The 16,231-nt window shown below is 40.5% G+C and overlaps 6 protein-coding genes across 6 annotated transcripts; all 6 read right to left on the bottom strand.

Annotated features, from left to right (window-relative positions):
* Positions 1 to 164: 164 nt before the first annotated feature.
* On the bottom strand, positions 165 to 2,050 carry LOC111791416 (disease resistance-like protein CSA1). Its single transcript, XM_023672742.1, has 2 exons — positions 789 to 2,050; positions 165 to 683 (listed from the first exon to the last, which is right to left on the bottom strand). Exons 1-2 carry the CDS (start codon positions 1,998 to 2,000, stop codon positions 345 to 347), a joined length of 1,551 nt encoding a protein of 516 aa, XP_023528510.1. The 5' UTR covers positions 2,001 to 2,050; the 3' UTR covers positions 165 to 344.
* Positions 2,051 to 2,609: 559 nt separating this feature from the next.
* LOC111791739 (disease resistance protein RGA2-like) lies at positions 2,610 to 7,825 on the bottom strand. Its single transcript, XM_023673209.1, has 2 exons — positions 7,774 to 7,825; positions 2,610 to 3,588 (listed from the first exon to the last, which is right to left on the bottom strand). The coding sequence occupies exon 2, from the start codon at positions 3,396 to 3,398 to the stop codon at positions 2,610 to 2,612; it is 789 nt and encodes a 262-aa protein (XP_023528977.1). The 5' UTR covers positions 3,399 to 3,588; positions 7,774 to 7,825.
* On the bottom strand, positions 4,689 to 7,947 carry LOC111791415 (putative disease resistance protein RGA1). Its single transcript, XM_023672741.1, has 2 exons — positions 7,820 to 7,947; positions 4,689 to 7,731 (listed from the first exon to the last, which is right to left on the bottom strand). Exon 2 carries the CDS (start codon positions 7,576 to 7,578, stop codon positions 4,945 to 4,947), a length of 2,634 nt encoding a protein of 877 aa, XP_023528509.1. The 5' UTR covers positions 7,579 to 7,731; positions 7,820 to 7,947; the 3' UTR covers positions 4,689 to 4,944.
* Positions 7,948 to 9,028: 1,081 nt separating this feature from the next.
* On the bottom strand, positions 9,029 to 11,367 carry LOC111791738. Its single transcript, XM_023673208.1, has one exon. It carries the CDS (start codon positions 11,365 to 11,367, stop codon positions 9,193 to 9,195), a length of 2,175 nt encoding a protein of 724 aa, XP_023528976.1. The 3' UTR covers positions 9,029 to 9,192.
* Positions 11,368 to 11,425: 58 nt separating this feature from the next.
* On the bottom strand, positions 11,426 to 14,054 carry LOC111791733 (putative disease resistance protein RGA1). The gene has a single exon (XM_023673204.1). The coding sequence runs from the start codon at positions 13,625 to 13,627 to the stop codon at positions 11,426 to 11,428; it is 2,202 nt and encodes a 733-aa protein (XP_023528972.1). The 5' UTR covers positions 13,628 to 14,054.
* A 352-nt stretch (positions 14,055 to 14,406) lies between these two features.
* LOC111791514 lies at positions 14,407 to 15,869 on the bottom strand. Its single transcript, XM_023672894.1, has 2 exons — positions 14,534 to 15,869; positions 14,407 to 14,451 (listed from the first exon to the last, which is right to left on the bottom strand). The coding sequence occupies exon 1, from the start codon at positions 15,666 to 15,668 to the stop codon at positions 14,658 to 14,660; it is 1,011 nt and encodes a 336-aa protein (XP_023528662.1). The 5' UTR covers positions 15,669 to 15,869; the 3' UTR covers positions 14,407 to 14,451; positions 14,534 to 14,657.
* Between the last annotated feature and the right edge of the window lie 362 nt (positions 15,870 to 16,231).

Below are 16,231 nucleotides of genomic sequence, written 5' to 3'. Positions count from 1 at the left end.
GATTATTCTTTTTTTTAGTCTAACCCATGAAAAATGTTTATGCATTGTTAAATTCTCAAGAACTTGATTGGAATGGAGTATCCAATAAGAAATTTATATGCACAAATTCATTTCAAATATAAACGATGAAAATTGGTAAAATGACATAATTGAAAATAAAAAAATAACACTTCCTATCGTATGGAAGTTTTAAAATAAAATGTGTTGCTTCTGCTTCAATTTTGGTAACATCAATATGAGTATGAGTATGGAGTATGAGTAGCACAGCTAAATCCTTTTTAGTTTCTTCAGTTTGTTTAGCCCCAAAATGAGTATCATCAGTAGTTACATCTTCTTCTGCTCCATCATGTGTTGCTTGGAGATGAGTTCACATCCATAATAGGAACCGTCCGTACTGTGCCATCAATATCCTTAGGATCTTCTGCTTTTAAAGGTTGTTCAGTCCCAAAACGAGGATCATTATTACCCTTATGCTGTTGTGCTTTTAAAGCTTGTCCATTATTCTTAGCTTCATGATGATCATCGTGTTCTTCTTGTCTAGTTGGTCTGGCCCCAGGAAGACCAATACCATCTTGTTTTGATACCTCTCCAGCAGCATTGTTCAATCTAGTTTGATGAGCATCACTCTTACGCTCATCATTATTTACTTCTTTAGTTTGTTTAGCTTCTGCCTTGTCCTTGTCTTTTGATGCTACTCGTAGCTTGATTATTTTGGAGTCCCCGTCCTTGTCCTTGTCCTTGTCCTTGTCCTTGTCCTTGTTCTCGTCCTCGTCCTCGTCCTCGTCCTCCTTGTCCTTGTCCTTTGATGCTACTCGTAGCTTGATTATTTTGAAGTCCACATAAATGGTAAAGATGCGAGAGGTAGCGAACTCTGGTTGATTGGCTTCCTTCAAAACTTGTTTGCTAAGCAACCCACAAAACGTGATCCTCAATTCCTTCATCTTATTCCAATTTTGTAGAATAGGATGCATATATCCCGCCAGCATAGGACAGTTGGAGATCCTAAGAATTCGAAGTGCCCATAAATCTTCGAGACAGGTAGGTAATGCTCTTAGCCTGGGAAGCTCTCCCACTTCTAGCACTTCTAAATTCTCCACAGAATAATAGATCCACATCGGCAAATTGGTCAATGCTGGAAGTCCTCTGAGTATCAGTTTTTTGAGACGAATGATTTCTATTGGGAATGTCAATCTCAGCCGCTCACACCCCCATAGTGCCATATTAAACAACGTACTCAAGCTTTTCATGCCTTTTGGCAATGTTACCAGCGATTTGCAATCATAAATGATCAGTGTTTGAAGGGAATTGAGTCTGTCAATATCTTCAAACAAGTGAGTCAAGTTTTCGCTCCCTCCGATGGCGAGAAAGCGAAGCGATGTTAAGCTTCCTATTGCATCCTTTCCCAAGCGGGCTTGCTTTGTCTGTATCCATAAGAATCTGAGGCCGATCATGTTCTTTATGTTTCTGGGAAGTTCTTCAAACTCTGAGCAGAATGCAAGTATCAGGGTCTGCAGGATCTGTAGCTTGCAAATTGATTCTGGCAACCTCTTCAGTCGTCGGCTCCCTCGCAAATCTAAGTACCTCAAACGTTTCAGCGTGTCGATGGAGGTTGGAATTTCTTCCAAGGAAGAGTTGCATAAGTATAAGACCCTTAGCTGCTTGAACTTGGTGATGCATTTGAAAAGAGGAACTGGATTGATCTTTGGCTCCACACCTCCTCCCACTGGATTGGAAAGAACACAAATTTTATCACATGTCGGCCGGTGCAAATCCTTGTTGCAGTCGACAAATGACAACTGATGCAAACTTTCCAGGTTCTGTTGTTCTTTCCTAGCCTCTTGTACTGCAAGATCATGAACAAGGCTATGGATTTTGAACCAATATCCAAGAGCATGCTCCTCAACGTTTTCGAGTAAACCGCGAGACCACAATTCATTGAAGTATTGCTCCCCAACAGACTCAGGATCTTTGCTATCTGAATGAAGGAGTCCTTGTGCCATCCATAACTGGATTAGCTCAAATGAGAAGAACACATAATCTTTTGGCAACAACGAAATCGTTTCTTTTGTTCCGAAATTCATTCTACCGTAATCTAGTGTTGAGTCAGAGTCATGTACATTTTGCGTTGGTGGGAGGAAGTGGAGAAGGACAAAGGTAAAGAGTTTGTTCCGGACCTGTAAGTTGCCGAGCTGTGGTGGTGAGTGAAGGCTTCATTCGTTAGGCCGGTTCTTAAACTAACGGTTTCCTTAAGGAGGTGTAAAACTGTTTTCAAGAAACTTAAATGAAACTTTAAACCAGTATTAAAGTTTAAAAAACTAAGGTTTACAGACAAAGTTATTTCGGTACCTAACGAGGAGCAGGTCAAAAACTTGGAACACACAACGTCGTAGGACATCTCAAACGAGTGACGCTCACCACTAGTACTAGAACCACGGTAATCGTGGGTAGAGGTGATTAAAAAGGTGAAGACTATGAGATGGCCCTAGGTTTCGGGGTTTTAGTAGGTTTTGTTCGTTGTTAAAAGACGGCTGTTTCAAGGGTAACTCGGCCTAAACATGTGCGAAGAGCCAATCCTGTAGCAATTGGAAAAGCGGTCAACGACTTGACTCTTAGAGGGAAGTGATTCTCTGAACATCATAATCTTCAGAAACACATACCCACATTCTCTTGTCAAAATGATCAAACACTTTGTGGTCATTGTAGACTAACCTGGCCAGAGTCGTCTTTCCCATCCCTCCATCTCCATGAATTGAGAGAATACGCCGAGATTTTTGTTTATCGTCTTCATCCTTCAGTAGTTCATCAATGATACTCTTTTTTGCTTCATCTCTACCAATAATGGAGTCGACATTATTAGAGAGAATCGCCTCTTTCTTCAAATGCAGAAGCCTAGAGAAAGCTTGCGAACCAGTAATGGAGGTCAGCAGAGTCATTTCACTCTTCAAACGTTTGATGTGTTTATTTTCATCTTCAATCAGAGAGAATTCAGACATGGTTTCCGCAATCGTATCTAAGGCCTTTGTGATTCCGTTCATTTTATCGGTAGTTTTAGTTGAAGGAACGAAGAAATTGGACGAGAAACAAGAAGAGAACTGGCATCCCTTTTCGTCAACGTCGTTCTTTTGATTCTGCCCTCTCCACTTCAAATATTCGCATTCCAATTCGTTAAGGAGATCATCGGCCTTTGAAAATTCGTTCATGAGTTGATTAAGCAGACCATAGAGTTTCCCATCGTTTGCCTGCTTCTCCTCGGCGTCTCTGAGTCCGGGCTTGAGATTCGACACATTCGTTTCGAGATTTCTTAGTTCGCGTCGGATATGACGAAACTCCGGTCGGCTGGCGGCTTCAATGATCCTTCCGATCAGATTTCCGGCAACACCGTCAAGAATTCCGCCCATTTCTAGGGTTCAAATTTGTGTGATTGATTCTCGATTTCTGATTTTTTTTCCGTCTTCAAAATGCATGGTTATGTAGTCGCTCAAAATTCTTTGATGTTGGAATCAAGTAAGAAACTGCTACTTTGCTCGATTTCTCGGCTACTGTATTCGTATTCTTTGTAATCAAGCAAACGGCAAAAAGCTTTCATACCTTTTCCCTTTTGCTTTACAGAAGGAAGCCAACACGAACTGGTTCTGCCTTCGTTCTTCATGAACACAATACAGAATTTCCTTTGCGTCCAACACTCTCCCACCTTTCCAACCAACTCCATGGATGATGAAAGTCCCATTCACAAGAGTTATTATTCAAAGTGGACAATATCATACCATTGTAGAGAGTCGTGTTACTCTTGTTAATATTACTTTCATCATCTACAACCACTACCTCTGTTTTAAGGGTATTTTTTATAATTTAATCTATATATTAATATTTACATTATTACTCCGTCTAAACATATTTTAATGGATAAAATACTAAAATATACTTAAAATATGAGTAAAATTGTATTTTTTAAATTACTTTTAAATTAAAAAATAAAATAATTTATTTGGTGTGAGGCTCGTATTAATTTTTTTTTTCTTCTCATGGTTATAGAATCTAGACTGGTCAGTTGTTTTCTTTGTATAATAATGATATATGAAGTTTGATAATATAATTACGAGTCCATTGAAATTGTTAGGGATGTTCACACGTAACATATGGATAACTCTAAAATTCATATGAATTTGAGGTGATCCAGTTTTTAGCGGGAAAATGACAACTTTAAATCTCAATATGCATCATTGAATTCTTGGATAGCTCAACGGTGGAACTATCATCACATAAAACAGTTCTTTGATGACCCTTGTAATACTCAATTGTAGGTTTTTTTTATAGAACGATTGTCTATCTCTTCCTCGAAAAACTTCATAAATTGGTCCCTCCTCTTCCATGGATTCTATCTTTGTATGTCTCATTTAATGCTTGTCCATTGCCTCCATGTCCGTTCATCCTTTGTTCATGTACTAGCAAGCTAGTTGGTAAGTCATTAATAATTAAAATGTCTAAATTATTAGACTCAAAACCTACCATTGAGCCCAGCTTTGAGGTCATTGATTTTCAATCTATCACCATTTGTTGGTTTTCACCATTAATTTTCATCTTATTTGTTAGGGTGATTGTTCTAGCGGAGGGTGATTGTTCTAGCGGTGTACACATGGACACTCCTACCTTCTTTCACATCTTTATAAGAAATGCTCCGTTCATCTCTATGACCGATACGAGATCTTACATATATATTAGAGAATTCATACGAATTTTGCCCCCGTTAGACAACCTCTAACACCAGAAATGGAACAAGAAATGAACATGGAAAGATGGGTCGTAACTGCACACCAAGTCAGGCTTCAAACACTGTTCTTGGCCACACAGAGGTGATAGATCCAAACCAAGGCTACAACTCAAAAACAAATCCTGTGAATCAAGTGATGGTCAAATTGGTAAAACGAACAGGAAACGAAAATGAAACTATAAAATCTTCGGCGCCACCGGCTGCCCCGCATGGCCTGTTGCTGCTACTTCTGGCTTGAATTTTTTGGTGTCAACATAAATGGAAGGGATGTGAGAGATAACCCAACTTTTATCACTGTTTGGATTAACAATGTCGGAAAGCCGCCGACACGACGTGATTCTCAGTTCTTCCATCTTTATACAATCACTTAAAGAAGGAAACGGAGGACCAACACACCTAGGACAGTTGGAGATCCCAAGAATTCGAAGTTCCCATAAATATTTGAGCCAGAGAGGTAATGCTATTAGCCTGGGAAGCTCTCCCACTTCTAGCACTTCTAAATCTTCATCAGAACTTTGTATCCAGTTTGGCAAGGTGGCAAAAAATGGAAGGCCTCTGAGTATCAGTTTCTTAAGACGGAGGGATTCCAGAGAGTCTGTCAATAACAGCCGCTCACAACCCCATATGGCCATATTACATAACGTACTCGAGCTTTCCAGGCCTTTTGGAAATGTTAGCAGGGATTTGCAATCATAAATGATCAGTGTTTGAAGGGAATTGAGCTGGTCATTATCTTCAAACAAGCAAGTCAAGTTTTCGCTCCCTCCGATCGCGAGAAAACGAAGCGATGTTAAGCTTCCTACGCCGTCTTTTCCCAAGCGGACTTGCTTTGTCTGTATCCATAAGAATCTGAGGTTGATCATGTTCTTTATGTTTCTGGGAAGCTCTTCAAACTCTGAGCAGAATGCAAGGATCAGGGTCTGCAGGATCTGTAGCTTGCAAATAGACTCCGGCAATCTCTTGAGTCGTCGGCTCCCTCGCAAATCTAAGTACCTTAAACATTTCAGCGTGTCGATGGAGGTTGGAATTTCTTCCAAGGAAGAGTTGCATAAGTACAAGACCCTTAGCTGCCTGAACTCGGTGATGCATTTGACAAAAAGGACTCCATTGATCTTTGGCTCCGCACCTCCTCCCTCTGGAACGGAAAGAAAATGAACTTTATCATTTGACGGCTGAGGCAAATCCTTGTTGTTGCAGTCGACAAATGACAGCTGATGCAAAATTTCCAGGTTCTGATGTTGTTCCATAATAGCCTGTTGGACTGCAAGCTCATGAACGAGGCTATGGAGTTTGAACCAATATCCAAGAGTGTGCTCCTCGACGTCTTCGAGTAAACTGCGAGACCGCAATTCATTGAAGTATTGCTCCCCAACAGCCTCAGGATCTTTGCTACCTGAATGGAGGAGTCCTTGTGCCATCCACAACTGGATTAGCTCAAATGAGAAGAACACATAATCTTTTGGCAACAACGAAAAGCAAAGAAAACAAGGCTTTAAGTAAGATGGCAATAGATAATAACTCAGTTTCAGTGCATGGAAAACGTAACCACCTCCCTTCACCTCCTCCTGTTTCCATTTCTCAATCAAGGCCTGGAGATTCAACAACTCGACACCATAACTCGCTTCCGAAGAAAGCAATCCGGCCAAGGATTTGATTGCCAAAGGAACTCCTCCACATTTTGAGACAAGTTCTTCGAGTTCACTTTGAAATTCGGTCATAATTTCAAATTTTTTGATTCCAAATGTCTGTTTCAATAAAGCCATGGATTGCTCCTCGTCCAGTTTTTGAACCTTGTGTGTTGCAGCATCCTGTAGAGTTTGCTCACTGCGAGTGGTGATCATGATCTTGGTGCCATTAGCACCCATCTCCACTAATTTTTCCACTTCTGATACTCTACCGGGATCCAAAGCCCCAAAATCATCCAAAACAAGCAACAATTTTCTGCCGACAAAGTTCCCATTGAGCCGGATTTGTACACGCTTCTCGGTTAGGACATCGTTAACCTTTTCGCCAGTTGCTGAACTGAGAATCTCCCTTCTGATTCTCTGAACATCATAATCTTCAGAAACACATACCCACATTCTCTTGTCAAAATGATCAAACACTTTGTGGTCATTGTAGACTAACCTGGCCAGAGTCGTCTTTCCCATCCCTCCATCTCCATGAATTGAGAGAATACGCCGAGATTTTTGTTTATCGTCTTCATCCTTCAGTAGTTCATCAATGATACTCTTTTTTGCTTCATCTCTACCAATAATGGAGTCGACATTATCAGAGAGAATCGCCTCTTTCTTCAAATGCAGAAGCCTAGAGAAAGCTTGCGAACCAGTAATGGAGGTCCGCAGAGTCATTTCACTCTTGAAAAGTTTGATGTGTTCATTTTCATCTTCAATCAGAAGGATTTCAGACATTGTTTCCTCAATCGTACATAACACCTTTGTGATGTTCTTGATGGCAGATTTATATGCAGAAACGGAGAAATCGGACGAGAAAAGAGAAGAAAACTGGCATTCCTTTTCGTCCACGTCGTTCTTTCGATTCTGTACTCTCCACTTCAAATATTCGCATTCCAATTTCTCAAGGAGATCGTCGGCCTTTGAAAATACGTTCCCGAGGTTTTTAAGCAGTTCATAGAGTTTCCTATCGCTTGCCTGCTTCTCCTCGGCGTCTCTGAGTCCGGGCTTGAGATTCGACACAGTCGTTTCGAGGTTTCCTAGTTCGCTACGGATATGACGTAACTCTGGTCGTCTGGCGGCTTCAATTATCCTTCCGAGAAGATTTCCGGCAACACTGTCAACAAGTCCGGCCATTGCTAGGGTTCAAATTTGTCCGATTGATTCTCGCTTTCTTATTTTTTTTCGTCTTCCAAATGCATGGTTATGTAGTCGCTCAAAATTCTTTGCTGTTGGAATCAAGTAAGAAACTGCTACTTTCCTCGATTTCTCGGCTACTGTATTCGTATTCTTCGTAATCAAGCAAACGCAAACGGCAAAAAGCTTTCATACCTTTTCGCTTTTGTTTTACAGAAGAAAGCGAGCACAGTGATTTTACCTTTGTACTTCATGAACAGAATACAGAATGTTCCTTGCGTCGCTAATGGAATGAACACGATTTATCTCCCAATCCGCGGATGCGCCTTTGAGCCCACCGTTTGTCTTGCTTTTCAGTTCCTTCTTCGTGTCTATGAAAATAGGAATTACAAATGAGAGTAAGAAACAGAATCAGAGAAGATGGAAAGCATATCGGCCATGAAATTGTTGATGAGTTATCTTCCTCCCCTGCCTTGGACACCATGATTCATTCAAACTTCTGCTTCTTCTTGTAGCTCTGTAAAAGCCTTGTGACATACACAAATTTTCCCTCCCTCTACAAACACCGCTCTCACTCTTAAATAATTCTCTAAATATATTATTATTATTATTTTTTTTTTAGAATAAATCTAAAAATATTATTACAAAAACCAATACTTAAAAATGAAATTAGAATTGAGATCGAAGGTTCAATATTCACTGTTATTTACCCCTTTAAATAAGATACATAAATAAGCTAAATCTTGAGAATAGAATGAAGAATAAAATATTAACTTAATACAAAGATGTAAGATGTGTTTGAGAATAAAATAAAATAAATAACCAATTACAATTATGTACGATATTTTGAGAATAAAAAAAATAAAATATACTGCTAATCAAATTATAAAGAAGAAAATATTAATAAAATATACTAAATAAAATAAAAAAAAATATTAAATACTAATCAAATTAAAGATAAAAATATTAATAAAATATGCTAAATAAAATATTAAAAAAATTAACTTATTACAAATATCTCAAATATCTGGAGAATAAAAAATAAAATAAATAAAATATATACTAATCAGATCTAAAGAGGAAAAAAAAAATTAACCATTACAAATATCTAAAAAAAAAATATTAATAAAATTACAAATATCTTGACTAATTCAAATTAAGAATAAAAATATTAATAAAATTACAAATATCTTGACTAATTCAAAGTAACACTTAAGTTACACTTAATTCTGACACTCACTTGAGCATAAGCTCACATGGTTTTGTTTTAGACTTTTCAAAATGTCTTGTAAGAAGATAGAATTCTTTGATTATAAACGGATGATTATTCCCTAAATTAGCCTACGTAGACTCTCATCCAACCCACATTATCTTTTTCTGCAGTTCACTCCAATCCTACCGAAAAATATTTATAATATTTAAAAAAAAAAAAATTGAATGGCACGTGACATGACTGTCACGAGTTGTTAAGATGAGGTGATACATCCAAACTAGGTGGGTAGCTCAAACTTGTGAGAGGAGCAACCCCCAAGAGCACCACCCCTTTTAACATTGCCACAAGGGAAGGGAAGTAAAGTCGTTACCTAATAAACATATCGCTCTCCGAACACATCCTTAGAAACCCTCCAATGTAACCACCATACCTTGTTCAGCTCCGGCGTCGTCATTGTCACCCAAACAAACCTCGCCATCGCCATTCTCATTCGCTCCACCAACATTTGCCCCTTCAATTTGCCCTGCATTTATATCACTATCATCACCAGCCAAATCCTTTTTAGTTTCTGCAGTTTGTTTAGCCCCAACATGACTGTCCTCTGTATCTCCATCATGTTTTGTTCTTAAGATGTGTCTAGTCCCGGCGTTCGGATCAACCTGTTCTGCTCCGACCGCTTTATCTCCAACAGTTTGTCCAGTACCAGCATGACTATCATTCTTAGCCTGTTGTCCGGTCCCAATATCGTTACCAATGCTAGCTTCATGATGATCATCATTCGTAGCTCGGTCGTGTTCTCCTTCTCCAGTTTGTCCAGCCCCAACACGACCGTTTTCAGCTGCTCCGTTATCCTGTCGGACACCACTCGATTCATGAATATCACTACCAATACCATCTTGTTTTGGTTTAACTCCAGCATCGTTGTTGAATCCAACATGTTGAGCATCATTCTCATGGACATCAGTATTGGATCCAACATGATCACCATCACTCTTATGGACACCACTTACTTCTTCAGGTTGTTCAGCTCCACCTGATGCCTTGTGTTCATCTGCTGATACTACTCGCGGCTTCACTTTTTTGGAGTCAACATAAATGGTAGAGATCTGAGAGAGATTTTGATTTTGATGATTGATTTCCTCCACAACTTTTTGGCTAAAGGATCCACAGAACGTGACCCTCAATTCCTCCATATTTTCACAAGAATCTAGATCAGGAAGAAAACCTGGCAATCTAGGGCAGTTGGAGATCCCAAGAAGTCGAAGGTCCCAGAAATCTGAAAGCCAGACAGGAAATACTCTTAGCATGGGAAATTCTCCAAATTCTAGCACTTCTAAATCATCACACAAATGCTCTATCCACTTTGGCAATGTGGCAATTGCTGGAAGTCCTCTGAGTATCAATTTCTTGAAATGAAGGAAGTCCACTGAGATTGGGAATCTCAGCCGCTCACACCCCCATAGTGCCATATTACACAACGTACTCAAGCTTTCCAAGCCTTTTGGCAATGTTAGCAGCGATTTGCAATCATAAATGATTAGTGTTTGAAGCAAATTGAGTCTGTCAATATCATCAAACAAGCGAGTCAAGTTTTTGCTCCCTCCGATCGCGAAAAACCGAAGCGATGTTAAGCTTCCTATGCCATCTTTTCCCAAGCTGGCTTGCTTTGTCTGTATCCATAAGAATCTGAGGCTGATCAAGTTCCCTATGTCTTTGGGAAGCTCTTCAAGCTCTGAGCAGAATGCAAGTATCAGGGTCTGCAGGCTCTGTAGCTTGCAAATAGACTCTGGCAACCTCTTGAGTCGTCGGCTCCCTCGCAAATCTAAGTACCTTAAATGTTTCAGCGCGTCGATGGAGGTTGGAATTTCTTCCAAGGAAGAGTTGCATAAGTATAAGACCCTTAGCTCCCTGAACTTGGTGATGCATTTGAAAAGAGGAACTCCATTGATCTTTGGCTCCACATCTCCTCCCACTGGAATGGAAAGAACACAAATTTTATCACATGTCGCCCCGGGCAAATCCTTGTTGTTGCAGTCGACAAATGACAGCTGATGCAAANCATGGACATCAGTATTGGATCCAACATGATCACCATCACTCTTATGGACACCACTTACTTCTTCAGGTTGTTCAGCTCCACCTGATGCCTTGTGTTCATCTGCTGATACTACTCGCGGCTTCACTTTTTTGGAGTCAACATAAATGGTAGAGATCTGAGAGAGATTTTGATTTTGATGATTGATTTCCTCCACAACTTTTTGGCTAAAGGATCCACAGAACGTGACCCTCAATTCCTCCATATTTTCACAAGAATCTAGATCAGGAAGAAAACCTGGCAATCTAGGGCAGTTGGAGATCCCAAGAAGTCGAAGGTCCCAGAAATCTGAAAGCCAGACAGGAAATACTCTTAGCATGGGAAATTCTCCAAATTCTAGCACTTCTAAATCATCACACAAATGCTCTATCCACTTTGGCAATGTGGCAATTGCTGGAAGTCCTCTGAGTATCAATTTCTTGAAATGAAGGAAGTCCACTGAGATTGGGAATCTCAGCCGCTCACACCCCCATAGTGCCATATTACACAACGTACTCAAGCTTTCCAAGCCTTTTGGCAATGTTAGCAGCGATTTGCAATCATAAATGATTAGTGTTTGAAGCAAATTGNAAGCTTTCCATGCCTTTTGGCAATGTTAGCAGAGATTTGCAATCATAAATGACTAGTGTTTGAAGCAAATTGAGTCTGTCAATATCTTCAAACAAGCGAGTCAAGTTTTTGCTCCCTCCGATCGCGAGAAAACGAAGCGATGTTAAGCATCCTATGCCATCTTTTCCCAAGCTGGCTTGCTTTGTCTGTATCCATAAGAATCTGAGGCTGATCAAATTCCCTATGTCTTTGGGAAGCTCTTCAAGCTCTGAGCAGAATGCAAGTATCAGGGTCTGCAGGCTCTGTAGCTTGCAAATAGACTCTGGCAACCTCTTGAGTCGTCGGCTCCCTCGCAAATCTAAGTACCTTAAATGTTTCAGCGCGTCGATGGAGGTTGGAATTTCTTCCAAGGAAGAGTTGCATAAGTATAAGACCCTTAGCTCCCTGAACTTGGTGATGCATTTGAAAAGAGGAACTCCATTGATCTTTGGCTCCACATCTCCTCCCACTGGAATGGAAAGAACACAAATTTTATCACATGTCGCCCCGGGCAAATCCTTGTTGTTGCAGTCGACAAATGACAGCTGATGCAAAAATTCCAGGTCCTGTTGTTCCTTACTAGCCTGTTGGACTGCAAGATCATGGACAAGGCTATGGATTTTGAACCAATATCCAAGAGCATGCTCCTCAACGTCTTCGAGTAAACCGCGAGACCACAATTCTTTGAAGTATTGCTCCCCAACATCCTCGGGATCTTGGCTATCTGAATGAAGGATTCCTTGCGCCATCCATAACTGGATTATCTCAAATGAGTAGAACACATAATCTTTAGGCAACAATGCAAAGCAAAGAAAACAAGGCTTTAAGTAAGATGGCATTAGATCATAACTCAGTCTCAGTGCATGTAAAACGCAACCACCCTCCTTCACCTCTTCCTGTTTCAATTTCTCCCTCAAGGCCTTGACATCCAACCACTCGACACCATCACTCGCTTCCGAAGAAAGCAGTCCTGCCAAGGATTTGATTGCCAAAGGAACTCCTCCACATTTTGGCACAAGTTCTTTCTTGAGTTCACTGTGAATTCTGGTCATATTTTCAGTAAGGTTTTTGCTTCCAAATGTCTGTTCAAATAAAACCATGGATTTCTCCTCGTCGAGTTTTTCAACCTTGTATGTTGCAGAATCCTGTACAGTTTGCTCACTGCGAGTGGTGATCATGATCTTGCTGCCATTAGCACCCATCTTCACTAATTTTTCCAGTTCTGATACTCTATCAGGGTCCAAAGCCCCAAAATCATCCAAAACAAGCAACAATTTACGGCCGGCAAAGCTCCGTTTGAGCCGGATTAGTAAACGGCAGTCGGTTAAGAGATCACTAACCTTTTCTCCAGTTGCTGAACTGAGAACCTCCCTTCTGATTCTCCGAACATCAAAATCTTCAGAAACACATATCCACATTCTCTTGTCAAAATGATCAAACACTTGGTGGGCATTGTAAACTAACTTGGCCAGAGCCGTCTTTCCCATCCCTCCATCTCCATGGATTGAAAGAATAAGCCGAGATTTTTGTTCATCATCTTCATCCTTCAGTAGTTCATCAATGATACTCTGTTTTGCTTCATCTCTACCAACAATGTAGTCGAAATTATCAGAGAGAATCGCCTCTTTTTTCAAATGCAGAAGCCTTGAGAAAACTTGTGAACCAGTAATGGAGGTCCGCAGACTCATTTCACTCTTCAAACGTTTGATATGTTCATTTTCATCTTCAACCAGAGAGAATTCAGACATGGTTTCCTCAATCGTATCTAAAGTCTTCGTGATTTCGTTGATTTTAGCGGCAGTTTTAGTTGCAGAAACGAAGAAATTGGACGAGAAACAAGAGAAGAACTGGCATCTTTTTTTGTCAACGTCATTCTTTCTATTCTGCACTCTCCACTTCAAGTATTCGCATTCCAATTCCTCAAGCAGATCGTCGGCCATTGAAAATGCATGTTTGAGTCGCTTAAGCAGATCATAGAGTTCCGCATCGCTTGCCTGCTTCTCCTCGGCGTCTCTGAGTCTGGGCTTGAGATTCGACACAGTCGTTTCAAGGTTTCTTAGTTCGCTTCGGATATGACGAAAATCTGGTCGGTCAGCGGCTTTAACTATCCTTCCGAGCAGATTTCCGGCAACAATGTCAAGAAGTCCGGCCATTGTCAGGGTTCAATTTCGTCCGATTGATTCTCGATTTCTTCCTTTTTCGTCTTCAAAATGGATCGCTATGTAGTCGCCCTAAATTCTTTGCATTTCAAATCAAGTTAACTGCTACTTTCCTCGATTTCTCGGCTAGCATTCGTTTTCCTTACAATCAAGCAAACGGCAAAAAGTTTTCATACCTTTTCTTTTTTGCTTTACCGAAGGAAGCCAACTGAAACTGGATTTGCGTTTGTTCTTCATGAACAGAGTACAGAATGTTCTTTGCCTCTGAATATTGTTTATCTTCCAATCCATGGATGTCTTGCTTTTGAGTTCCTTCTTCGTCTGAAATTCTTGATGAGTTATCCTCCTCCCCAGCTTGGATCATGATTCATTCAAACCTCTGCTTCTTCACGTAGCTGTAAAAGCCTGTGATTGACATAAATTTTCCCTCCCTCTCCAAACAACCTCTCTTTTTCAAACCTTTTTATATCTCCAATTTATATCTAATGAATTTTTTAATATATATATATATATATATATATATATATATATATATGATAGTTTCATTAAATAATTGAATAATTGAATAATTTTAATTCTATCCATTCCCATTCTAATATCTTTTCAATATATTCTATTAATTATCTTTTCATTGAATAATTGAATAATAGTTGTCTTTGCATCCCTACCTCTTTTATCACTTAGCAGTCATTTAGGGGCCTTAGCTGGTGATCTGGACTGTTTCCCTCTCGACGATGAAGCTTATCCCCCATCGCCTCACTAGCCAACATTAACCCTGTATTCAGAGTTTGCCCTCGATTTTGTACCGCTCTCGCAACCTGCATAAAAACAATGCTTTACTCTTAGATGTTCAGTCAACGGCTGCTGTTGAACACAAGTCTTTGTGGAAAACACTCATACTCTTTATTAACACCAATCGAGAAGAGATTACAAGATACTCTGCAGAATACTCCTGCACTCCGTGCTATGTATTTCTTGAAAAACCTAGGTAGGGTGGAGGAGTATTTATATACTAAACACATCCTCAGAACCCCTCAACTGTAATGACCATAGTTTGTTCGAATCCAGCACGGTCCACCGCAGCATCGCCATTCTCATTTGCTCCGCCAAGTTTAGCCCCAGGATGACTCTCATCAGTAATTACATCTTGTTTTTCTCTTACGATGTGTCTAGTCCCGACGTTAGGATCAACCTGTTCTTCTCCCAAAGTTCGTTCGGTTCCGACTAGCCTATCGTCGCCAACTTCATCTACTTTCTCTCCAACAGCTTGTCCAGTACCAACATGACTATCATTGTTAGCCTTATCGTGTTTCCCAATGTCACTACCAATGTTAGCTTCAAGATGATCATCGTTCGTAGCTCGGTCGTGTTCTCCTTGTCCAGTTTGTCCAGCCCCAACACGACCGTCCTCAGCTGCTCCGTTATCCTGTCGGGTACCAATTGATTCATGAATGTCACTACCAATACCATCTTGTTTTGATTTAACACCAGCATCATTGTTGAATCCAACATGTTGAGCATCACTCTCCTGCTCATCATTGTCTACTCCATGCCTTACTTCAGCTCCACCTGCTGCCTCGTGTTCGTCTATTGATGTTACTCGTGGATTGATTCGTTTGGCGTCGACATAAATAGTAGAGATGTGAGAGATACCCCACTCGTCGTGCTTGCTTTCGTTCATAACGTTTTTGCTAAACATCCCACAAAATGTGATCCTCAATTCCTCCATCTTATCACAATTATGCATATAACGAGGCATACGACCCTCCAATCTAGGGCAGTTGGAGATCACAAGAATTCGAAGTTCCCATAAATTTGGAAGCCAGAAAGGCAATACTCTTAGCGTGGGAAACTCTCCAACTTCTAGCACTTCTAAATCTGCATCAAACCCGTTTAACCACGTCGGAAAAATGGCGAATGCTGGAAGTCCTCTGAGTATCAGTTTCTTAAAACGAAGCAATTCCAGTGAGATTGTCCAGTTCAGCTGCTCACACCCCCATAGTGCCATATTACACAACGTACTCAAGCTTTCCATGCCTTTTGGCAATGTTAGCAGAGATTTGCAATCATAAATGACTAGTGTTTGAAGCAAATTGAGTCTGTCAATATCTTCAAACAAGCGAGTCAAGTTTTTGCTCCCTCCGATCGCGAGAAAACGAAGCGATGTTAAGCATCCTATGCCATCTTTTCCCAAGCTGGCTTGCTTTGTCTGTATCCATAAGAATCTGAGGCTGATCAAATTCCCTATGTCTTTGGGAAGCTCTTCAAGCTCTGAGCAGGATGCAAGTATCAGGGTCTGCAGGCTCTGTAGCTTGCAAATAGACTCTGGCAACCTCTTGAGTCGTCGGCTCCCTCGCAAATCTAAGTACCTTAAATGTTTCAGCTCGTCGATGGAGGTTGGAATTTCTTCCAAGGAAGAGTTGCATAAGTATAAGACCCTTAGCTCCCTGAACTTGGTGATGCATTTGAAAAGAGGAACTCCATTGATCTTTGGCTCCACATCTCCTCCCACTGGAATGGAAAGAACACAAATTTTATCACATGTCGCCCCGGGCAAATCCTTGTTGTTGCAGTCGACAAATGACAGCTGATGCAAAA

The sequence above is a fragment of the Cucurbita pepo genome, chromosome LG03 (genome assembly GCF_002806865.2).
Source record: "Cucurbita pepo subsp. pepo cultivar mu-cu-16 chromosome LG03, ASM280686v2, whole genome shotgun sequence".
NCBI classification, from domain to species: Eukaryota; Viridiplantae; Streptophyta; class Magnoliopsida; order Cucurbitales; family Cucurbitaceae; genus Cucurbita; species Cucurbita pepo.
The sequence above is the reverse complement of the archived record's forward strand: the minus strand, read 5'-3'. Positions and strand labels throughout refer to the sequence as shown.